Genomic DNA, 10,657 nt, shown 5'->3' with positions numbered 1-10,657 from the left:
GTGCCCTTCCACATCTATCATTCTCCTACATCCCCTCGGGCTGCTGGAACTTAGCAGCCTCCCTGGCCTGTAGCCTGGGTACACGACTCCACATAGCGGCGTTTCTCTTGCTGCTCCCCTTCGATTTCGATTCCTTCCAAAGCCAACCCAGAACTCCAGCTGCAACATCCCTGCAGCCTCTCCTGGGGATTCTTTCTTTACCCCAAGGAACTCACTCCACACTGCCCACTCACTTTAGACCTCTGCTGTCCATGTTCCATTCCAGCCTTAGCAGCTCTCTGCAGACTCCTCCTGGCCTGTCCAAACATCTCAGCCGGGGACTTGGTTTACCTGACTTCCCCCCGTCACAGGAGGAGTTGGACCAGAAGCCTTCCCCTGCTGGAATGGACGCAAGACCAGCAGGTTCCCCACCAGCCTTCCTTCTGGTGCTTGCTGAGCCAGCTTAGGGAGGGCCAGCAACTCTCTTCTAGGACTTCTAATGGCCGGACCTGACCCGCAACCCAGTTGGGATCTCCACAGGGTGGAAACTGGAGGCCACCGGCAGGTCCCTCTAGCCTGGGGCCGCTGAGGCTCCAACGTAGGAGCTTCTGACCCTGTCTATTCCCCGAACACGGGGTTTCTTCTGGAGGGAGAGATTGCTCTCCTCTGCTCAGAGGAGCAGGTTAGGACTCGGCAAAAGCACACGCCGGCTCGGCTCGGGATTTTCCCCGCCCCTCAGTGCAGGGCTAGCAGACCCCCCCTTCAGCACAAATCACAGCAGTGGGACGGTCTTGTTCTAGCCTGAGCGGCTGCTAAGATTATCCATTTGTGGCTGATCGGGCTTCCTTGCATGTGGAATTTCCTGTAGCTTTAAAAGCAAGAGGAATGTAAGTATGTTTTGTAATTAACGCACTTTTATCTGTATAAGATCTGCTCTGGTTTGATCTACAGGAACAGTCCTTTGTCTGGGGCATTGGCTTTTAATCTCTTATTGTAAATATGGAGTGTGAATTATGTGACAAAATCTGCTGTTAGACTCACCTGGGGTGCAATACGTTTTTGATTAAAGCTCTTTATTCTAGAGGAGAATGGAGTGGACTATTTATTTCAAGTTAAGGGTCAGCAGCACCTTTCCTACTGGGTGATATTAATGGAAAGGAGGAGAGAAGGTGAAGTAGTTGCTGTTATATTTCCAAGCTTGTATCTAATGTTAGGGAATTGGAGGCTGCCTCAGCAGCACAGAAGTGCAGTTTTCTGTTTCAAGTGCCCCCCACCCAACCCCTGGCTTTTTGGAATATTAACAGGAGTTGTGGAATTGACGCTGCTGCCTCCCTACAAATGACCTACATCTGCACTGACTTGGAGAAGGTCATCCATTTCCCTGTCTCCCCCCCCCCCCCCCCGTCTTAACGGGGGCCTGTGGGACAGTCCTTCGAGGTAAGTCTAGTTAGAGGCGGCATGGCCAGGTTTTGGGCAATTTTTGGCAATATCCCCGCACCACGAGTACGCGGATCGTTTGCTCCCTCATGAGGAGAGACCCTCCCCCTGGTTTTTTCACGTGAGCGTTCCTAGAACGAAACAGCAACCGCACACCATTGAACACTCTTAAAAACCAGCACAGTGTATTAAATATGTTTGGCACTTTATTAACTTAAATTTCAAAATGTACATACGAGAAAAACCAAGAGTGGTAAGAAAGGAACAATAAATATTCAGTAAAACATCAAACTGCAATCAGCGCCACTGCAGCTTAGGGATCGAGACTCAAATGCGTTGCTTACCCAGCAGCTGCTGTGAAGTTCAAATAAGAATGCCTGTGAACCACGGACTAGCTCCATGGATTTTAAAAACAAATCCACCCGTCTAATCCTCGCGGGGATTAGTTCTAATTCACCTGTCTCCGTACGGCGACATCCTCTGCCCTTTCGCAAGACGCACCAAAAAAGTAACGCGGCCAGAGCTCGGTTGATGCAGTAGGCACTTTGCAATAAAACCAAGTCCCCCCCACCCACCCCTCAGCTTCCACCACCTCTAGAAAGAATATTCCTGAACAAACCCGCCTTCCTCCACAACATTTGTCAAAATACTGCCTCTGCCAAAGACATAACCACTCGTAGGTGGTCCTGGGCATCGCTTATCTCTCTCTCTCTCTAATGTACAATCTACATTTTAAGTCCATTCCGTATGATACTTAGACAAAGGAAGAGGGGACGGCAGATCCTGCAGAAGGTTTCCAAAAAACAGAGCAAGACGTGTGATTTTTTTTTTCCCTCCACCTCTAAAATAAAAAGCGTTTCAGCAAACAAGTGTTCCCAAACAGTTTAATAGATTGTAATTTCTAGAAAGATAGGCCCACTGTCATTCGGCTAGTTCCATCGTCGTCTTGGGTCCAAACCGTTCTTGTCATCTTGACGTAAAGTTAATAATTTTTAAACAGTCTTTCTTGCCGTAAGAACTCTTATTATGGAACCTAATCCACCTACCGCTAAGGCCTGTGGAAGTGGAAAAAGAGGACACCGTTAAATATCGCCCACAAACAAGGCAACCTCACGTCAAGCAACAACCACTCCTACGTGCCAAAAGTCAGTCAAAGGAGCTTGAGTTTGAGCTTCTGGCAAACGGTCGAGAAGAGCTGCTCTAGAAGAGGGATGATCCTTTACGTGCCAAATTCCCGGTGTCACGAAGAGGGGCTCTTTAATCAACCAGCCCCCGTTGCTGTTGGAAAAGACCCTTTAGGGAACACCCGGCTACTAGCACTGATATTTTAGTGGAAGGGGAAAACAAAACACTGCATATAGCTTCTGGAGAACTCACGAGGGCTAGGCTACTCCACGTCCTAAACTACAGCACGAAGGGTGAACTTGGGACGATCAAACGGGCATTCGACTGGACTGGAAATTAAAAGGACTATTTACGAGACTGTGTTCATCCAGGCGCGCATTGAGAACGAACAGAGTAGAAGACGTGTTTACTCAGATTAGATGAATGTTAGAGCCCCACTACCCTAATCACCATTCTGTTGGACCTTGCTCTTGGGCAAGGGTTGGGAATCATCTTTTACAGGCTCTCACCAATGAGGCTTTCCACTGAAATGACTGAGGGAAGGAGGGAGCGGGAGAGAGGGAACGGAGAGAAAGCCTCTCAAACCACGCCTACCGACCAAACAAGGCACCAGGAAGGCCCGTGGGACTCCACCCTGGACTTTACTCGGCCCATCCATTAGCTGCAGCTGTTGGACTCGCAGGAACGGTCCCTGTTTCTAGGCTGAACACAACACGACACGCCTACAGTACTTATTTGTTCGACACGGCTACAGTACTTATTTGTAGGAACACTTTAATTTCCACTTCTCTCGGGGCCCAGAGCCCAGGGTGCTTTTCATCACTTCTAACGGTGGCTAATCCAACTGTCCAGGGGAAGATGTGAAGGGCAAGCAGCCCTGGCCTCTCTCCTGAGGGAAAGGGGAAGACAGAACATACTGGTGGCACTCCTCCTCAAGACAAATGTTTGTCTTCGCTGGCAAAGCAAGCGAACCCCGAGGGGAGAGGCAAGACGGCTTGGCCACCGCCTGTGTCCAATCAGTGAAAACCAGCACAGCCCAACGAGAACTGGAAGTGGGTCAGCAGCCAGAACTAAAGCCAAGAAGAAACTCGGAAAGTTGGATCCTTTTCTAGCCTCAGCATGGGGGCGGGGGAGAGAGCCAGCTAGCTGCCACCATTCGCGCTGGGAGCAAGCCAACTGGTCCACCGCTGATCCGAAAATGGAACATCCTCTTTGGGCTGGCCACCGCTGGGCGGGGAGACGGCTAAAGAGCCGCCTTGGTGATCTCGCGAGACACACCCCAAGAACCTTACAAGCAAATACACTTGAAAACCAAAGGCGACTAGAGGATAGAGTGAGGAGCCCAGTTTCTACTCGACCTCCCTGCCTGTTGCCTGCTGGGTGACCTGACCCAGGTGACCCAACTTCTCTGTACCTCAGTTTCCTCATCTGTAAAATGGCTGGGGGGGGTGGGGGGGTTACCTGTTCTCCCTCCCTCCTAGGCTGTGTGCCTCATGTGGGATAGGGACTCTGCCTCTTATAATCATCTGGTTACCCCAGCTTAGCACATAGTAAGGGCTTAATACTATGATCACCATCATCATCATCATTACTATAATTTTCCAAACCCCTCTAGCCTGGTAGCTCGTGGTGGGCAGGGAACGTATCCGCTTATAATAATAATAATAATGATAACGTTGGTATTTGTTAAGCGCTTACTATGTGCCGAGCACTGTTCTAAGCGCTGGGGTAGACCCAGGGGAATCAGGTTGTCTCACGTGGGGCTTATCGTCATACTGTACTCTCCCAAGCGCTTAGTACAGTGCTTTGCGCACAGTAAACGTTCAGTACGCCCAACGGAACGAATAAAATCAAGCTCACCGTTTACGAATGACTCACCGGCCGGGACGCGGTGGTTAGCTCGGTGAGGAGCGGGCCCCGCCGGCCCTAACTACCAGCTGGGGGAGGACGGACGCACACATACCTTTTCATGCCACTGAAGTAAGACGGCACTGCTATTTTCTGTAGGCTTTTCAAATCCTTTATAAATGTACTTCATTAACAAGTCAATCCCATCACTGTCTAAGGACTGAACGGCCTGCTCGATCTCACTGCTTCTAAAGTTGGTGAGAACTCTGAGGACGACTCCTTGGGCACGTTCCTGCGGAGAGACGAGAAGGAGAGGGTGAGGATCAGGCTGGGAGGGACGCTCCCGGTGCCCAGGAGGCTGGAAGGCATTTGATGGAAGCAGCGAGGCTTAGTGGAAAGAGCCGGGGCTGGGGAGTCAGAGGTCGTGGGTTCGAATCCCAGCTCTGCCACTTGGCAGCTGTGTGATTGTGGGTGTCACTTCACTTCTCTGTGCCTCAGTTACCCCATCTGTAAAATGGGGATTAAGATTGCGAGCCTCACATGGGGCAACCTGATGACCCTGTACCTCCCCCAGCGCTTAGAACAGTGCTCTGCTCATAGTAAGCGCCTAACAAATGCCAAGATTATTATTATTGATCGCGGCTCGGCCGCTTGTCAGCTGGGTGACTTTGGGCGAGTCACTGAACTGACTTTCCACTTACCTCAACTGTAAAAGGGGGATGAAGACTGTGAGCCCCACGTGGGACAACCTGATGACCTTGTATCCACCCCAGCGCTTAGCACAGCGCTTGGCACATAGTAAGCGCTTAACAAATACCATCATCATTATTTAGAAAGGTGGCCCGCTTTCGGACCCTGGTGCTCTAAGGGTTGTATTTAGGCATCAAGACCCCAGCATTATGGACAGCCAAGGTCCTCTGCGGGAGATCAAGGTGATGTTCGGCAAGGATTTCACCGGTGGTCCGTGATGCATCAAAAAGCTGACGGTGAACGCTATGGTTTATCGAAAGCTTTGCTTCTGTCCCGGCCCCAGCTGTACTAACCGGCTCGCCCGGGGCCATTGGTCTCCCGGAAAATATGCGCACCAGGGGCTCATCCCGCTGGAAGAGTCAACGTCCCATTTACCTTCACGGCTGGATTCTTCGTATTAACAGGAGAGTTTCGTAAGGCTGCCTGGAAAGCTCTGAGCATATCACCTGTGCATCACCTCCAGTCAAGGATCGGTCAGAATCTGCATCATTCTTACGTGTCATTTAACCACCGTGTTCTTACGGATCAGGGAGTCAAACAGGATTTTCCGGTAAGCCGCCTCCCCGGGAGCAGCGAATACGAGGTCGCAGGCGATGGGGGCCGGCTACGCCCTTTCCGTGCCGCTCGGACCGACCTTTCGGTTCCCGGGCGGCGGGCGAGAGGCCAGGGTGGGGGTTAAAGGCTCGGGCGCTCCCGCGGATCCGGATGTGCTCCGCAAAGGCACGGAATGAGCCGCCTGCCCCAGCTCTGACAGTTTTCCCTCCCGAGGAGACTTGAAAAAAAAAAATCTCCGCACTACAAATCTTGTTGTATTCTCACAAGAGCTTAGCACAACGCGGCATGGCCTAGTGGGCAGAGCACGAGGCCTGGGAGTCAGAAGGACCTGGGTTCTATCTAGTCTGCTGTTGTCTGCTGTCTGACCTTGGGCAAGTCACTTCACTGGGCCTCAGTTCCCTCCTCTGTAAAAAGGGGATTGAGCTCTATGTGGGACAGGGACTGTGTCACATCTGATTATCTTCTATCTACCCCAGCGCTGCAGGGCGACCATTGCAGGGCTTTCTTGCTTACTACCGACCACTTTCTTCACCTGTCGGAACTATCAGTCAGTTGTCTGGATATCCTCGGGGCCGGGTTGGGATGAAATAGAAAAGGCAATGTTTAAATATGCCCTTTCGCAGGTGGCGGCCTCTCCCTATACGTGCAGGTTATAAATCAGTCCGATTTTGGTATTTTCTCCCACCCGTTTTTTTCAAAGCCTTATTAAGGTCACATCTCCCCGAGAGGTTTCCCGATTAAGCCCATTCTCTCCCGACTCCCTCTCCCTTCTACGTCATCTATGGGCTTGGATCTGAATCCTCTGGGCATCGGGAAATCGCATCACCCTCAGCCCCACAGCACTGATGCACATATCCGTAATTTGAGTATTTATATCAATGTCTGTCTCTGGTCCTAGACTGTAAGTTGTCTGTGGGCAGGGAACGTGCCTAACAACTCTGTTGTACTGTACTCAAGCGCTTAGAACAGTGCTCCGCAGCCAGGAAGCGCTCCGTAAATACGGTCGAATGAATGCACTGTATTCCCCCCAGGCACTCAGTTCAGGGCTCCGCACGCCGTAAGCGTTCAATAAATGCCACTGATTGACTGACACAGAGTCAATGGAAATGGCCATGAGGAAGGCCCGGTCCTAGCGATTCGTGAGTCGTGACGGCAGGTGGATCTGCTCTGTTCCTACAACTGGGACACTTCCGGTAGGCTGGACGGAAGAAGATCGTCTAGTGCCTTCTCAGCACCTTGCGAATAAAACACTTAAGGAAAAAAAAGACGAGTTCCCACCCACAGCACCCACCACACAGAGAAGGTCAAGGCACAGAATAATCCAAAGCCTATTTCCGTCTGGACACTCACTGGGCTGTCAATTCAGTTTCAAAGATCTTCTCCGAACTGGACCGGAAAGCCCAGGCCAGCCAGTCACAGCTAAATCTTAAAAAGAAGAGTTCAGGTCACCTATCCATCACCGTCGATTTATATCCACATCAGAATCTTTTAAAAGAAGTCGACGATGCGATTCCATGTGAAGTGAAATCACTTCTTGGCCGTTCAATTCTTGATTCCAGGAGGTTAGGGTCTAAGAGAGAATCTTTATTTTCGGGCTGCTCTTCTCCTCAATCCTGCCACGGCTGCAATAGTCCAAAAGTTATTTTTTTCCTCAAAGCTGTTAGTTAACTTTAACGAAATGTCACAGCTTCTCCTCTTCCCTCCCTCTCCTAGGCCTCAATCTCCGCATTTGCTAAAACCCCTCTCTCCGTTCAGCGCTCGGCACAAGCTGCTTCAGAGTAGCACAATCTGGGTTAGGTCCCTAAAGAAGTCTGGCTATTTTAAACTCCGGCAGGTTGATGAAACTTTCCCATCCCCACTGCCTACCCAAAAAAGAAGAGGCAGCGACGAGCACTGGCGGAAAGAGCACAGGCCTGGAAGTCAGAGAACCCGGGTTCTAATCCCGGTTTCTCCACTCGCCCTGCCGCGTGACCTCGGGAAAGCCACTTCACTTCTCTGTGATTCCATTTCCTCATCTGTAAAATGGGGACTACATCCCTGTTCTCCCTCCTATTTAGACCGAGCGCCCCATTTGGGACAGAGACTGTGTCTGACCTGATTATCTTCTAACTCCAGTGCTCTTGGCTCACAGAGAGCACCTAATGATACCACAACTATTATGAGCTCATTACTATCAAGGAACTATTAAATCCCTCCCCTTAACCTGTGGCTAGCATTTCCCATACTTTTAAAATCGTTCTGCCCGAGGAACCTGTTTTGCCCGTGGGTTCTGTAAGGCTGTCGGGCAAACGGGATGGAAAGCAACACTGTATCTGAAAACCACAACTGCACGTACAGGTGTGCCCCTGGATGCCGAGTGAGGGCTACAACCTGAAATCAAAATTCTCGAAGAACACATCCCCTCCACACGGTAGGGTACCCATTTTCGGTGTTCTTGACAGTTCCTGGCTCTCTCGAGTTGGGCCTAAAACCGCTTTGCAACCAAGCGGTGGCGTTTTCTACACAAAGAACCGTGGCTCTCAGTGGAAAGAGCACGGCTTGGGAGTCAGGGGTCCTGGGTTCTCATCCCGGCTCGGCCACTTGTCGGCTGGGTGACTTTGGGCAAAGTCGCTTCTCTGTGCCTCAGCGACCTCATCTGTAAGATGGGGGTGAAGACCGTGAGCCCCATGTGGGACAACCTGATCACTTTGTATCTACCCCAGAGAACAGGCTTGCCACACACTTAACACATACCATCATCATCATTATTATTTTTACAACCTCTCACGCCTGCCAAAGAACCAAGGAATAGCCCCTCGCCTATTCCGGTCCGCCGCCGGACGTCTCCGTGCCCATTCTAGCAGGGGGGGAAGCAAGGATTGACAGCACCCAGCCCTAACAGAAATATGCCTCCATTCTAGTGCCAAATTGCTCCCCACTTTAAGCAGCAGCAGGATCAGACAAAGGGGCCATCTTCCTACTGGGGTGGCACTAAAGTTTTCACCTCTAAAATGGCTGGAAGGCTGGGGGTCCCGTGACACCCCCCCAGGTAGGTCCAGAATCTGATGAAGTGCCCCGTTTGCAGCTCAACAAACCAGTAGCTGCCAGAGTCCGGGGGGCCATAGGGAAGACCGTCCTTTCTGTAAGCCCGGCGACGACTGACTGCTGCCAGGCCGAGGCCGGCCCTGTGGGCACCCAAAGCCAAGGAAAAGGTGATGCCCGGCTCAGCCGAGCAGCTCCAGAGATGGCTGTTGAGATGATTTAAAAGTCCCAGAGTGGGGGGGGGGGGGGGGAGGAGGAAGGGAAGAGCTAAGCATTAAGCCAATGAGTAGAGGTTAGGGGTGGCCCGAGAGCAGGGAAATGACCTCGCAAGATCGCTTCTGAAACCTGCATTTCTGAGCGGGGCCGAGCCCCTACCCCCCACCCCGACACCCGGGCTCAGCATAGCTTAGTGGCTGAGCCTGGGTTTGGGAGTCAGAGGACATGGGTTCTAATCCCGGCTCCGCCACCTGTCTGCTGTGTGACCTAGGGCGAGTCACTTCCCTTCTCTGGGCCTCATTTCCCTCATCTGCAAAATGGGGATTAAAAGCGTGAACCCACGAGGGCCAACCTGATTCCCTTCTATCTCTTCCAGCGCATAGAACAGTGCTTGGCACATAATAAGTGATTAACAAATACCCTTAACAGATACCATCATCATCAAGGGACCCGCACATCGCCAAAACCGTTTTCTCCCTGTCTGTGTGTGTCGGTGTGTGTGTCTGTCACTGTGTGTCAGTCTTGGAGTGTGTCTGTGTGCCTATCTGTGTGTGTGTGTGTGTGTGTCTATCTGTGCATGGCTGTCTCTGTGTCTGTGCCTGTCTCTGTGTGTGTACCCGTCTGTGTGTCTTTGTGTGTGCCTGTGCGTCTCTGTGTCTGTCTCTGTGTCTATCTGTGTGCCTGTCCGTGTGTTTCTGTGTGTGTGTGTCCGTGTGCCTGTCTCTGTGTGACGGTGTGCCTGTGTGTATCTGTTTGTGTCTGTCTGTGTGTCTGTGTGTTTGTGTGTGTGTGTGTGTGTCTGCGTCCGTGTTTGTGTGTCTGTCTGTGTCTGTGTGCCTGTCCGTGTGTGTGTGTGCCGGCCTCCCCCCCTCCCGGCGCCCGGCTACTCCGCAGTATTTGGCAGGGCCGCGGGGCTGTGTCCGTGCGGCCCCGGGCAGCCCCCCCCCCGCCCCGCCCCGTCCCGTCCCGTCCCGTCCCGTCCCGTCCCGTCCCGTCCCGATATCCGGGCGGAAGGATATTGCCGCAGGAGCCCGTCCACCTCCCCGGGGTCGGGGCCCCGCTCGGCCGCCGCCGCCTCCTCCTGCTCGTCGACGAACTTGTTCTCGTCAAACTCGTCGATGTCCACCTTGCGGAAGCGCGAGGACAGCGTGTTCCGGGCCATGGCCGCCGCACCACCACGAGGGAAGGGAAAAGGAGCCCGGCCCCGCCGCCGCCTCAGCCGCCGCCTCAGCCGCCGCCGCCTCCGCCTCCTCAGCCGCCGCGCGCCCGCCTTCCCCCCCACTTCCGGTGGCGGGCGGGGGGCGGGACCGGAAGCGGAAGTGACGCGCCGCGGGCGGGGGGGCCGGGCAGCCCCCGCCTGAGGCGCCCCCAGGCCCCTCCCCCCTCCCCCCCCCCCCCCCCCCGTCGTCTTCCTGCCTCCCGGCTCAGGGGAAAGAGGCCGGGCTGGGGAGTCGGAGGTGGTGGGTTCGAATCCCGCCCGCCCCCGGGCCCCCTCCCCCCCCCCCCGTCAGCTGGGGGACTGGGGGCAAGTCACTTCTCTGGGCCTCAGTGACCTCCGCTGGAAAACGGGGCTGAAGACGGGGAGCCTCACGTGGGGCAACCGGACTGCACTGGGCCTCAGTTCCCGCATCTGGAAAATGGGGATGGAGGCGGGGAGCCTCACGTGGGACCACCTGATCACCCTGTGTCTCCCCCAGCGCTTAGAACAGTGCTCGGCACGGAGGAA

General features: G+C 53.4%; 1 protein-coding gene across 1 annotated transcript; it reads right to left on the bottom strand.

Moving 5' to 3' along the window:
• Window positions 1-1,599: 1,599 nt before the first annotated feature.
• ARPC5L (actin related protein 2/3 complex subunit 5 like) lies at window positions 1,600-10,166 on the bottom strand. Its single transcript, XM_029063775.2, has 4 exons — window positions 9,951-10,166; window positions 5,515-5,587; window positions 4,505-4,681; window positions 1,600-2,471 (listed from the first exon to the last, which is right to left on the bottom strand). Exons 1-4 carry the CDS (start codon window positions 10,091-10,093, stop codon window positions 2,409-2,411), a joined length of 456 nt encoding a protein of 151 aa, XP_028919608.1. The 5' UTR covers window positions 10,094-10,166; the 3' UTR covers window positions 1,600-2,408.
• Window positions 10,167-10,657: the final 491 nt, after the last annotated feature.

Source organism: Ornithorhynchus anatinus, chromosome 4 (genome assembly GCF_004115215.2).
Source record: "Ornithorhynchus anatinus isolate Pmale09 chromosome 4, mOrnAna1.pri.v4, whole genome shotgun sequence".
Classification (NCBI taxonomy): Eukaryota; Metazoa; Chordata; class Mammalia; order Monotremata; family Ornithorhynchidae; genus Ornithorhynchus; species Ornithorhynchus anatinus.
The sequence above is the reverse complement of the archived record's forward strand: the minus strand, read 5'-3'. Positions and strand labels throughout refer to the sequence as shown.

Excerpts from the sequence above, each read along its gene's own strand:
- ARPC5L (XM_029063775.2), bottom strand. The coding sequence starts at position 10,093 with ATGGCCCGGAACACGCTGTCCTCGCGCTTCCGCAAGGTGGACATCGAC. Across the intron at positions 4,682-5,514 it reads CGAAGAATCCAGCCGTGAAG|GAACGTGCCCAAGGAGTCGT; the intron begins GTAAATGGGACG and ends GTCTCTCCGCAG. Across the intron at positions 2,472-4,504 it reads TACTTCAGTGGCATGAAAAG|GCCTTAGCGGTAGGTGGATT; the intron begins GTATGTGTGCGT and ends CCACTTCCACAG.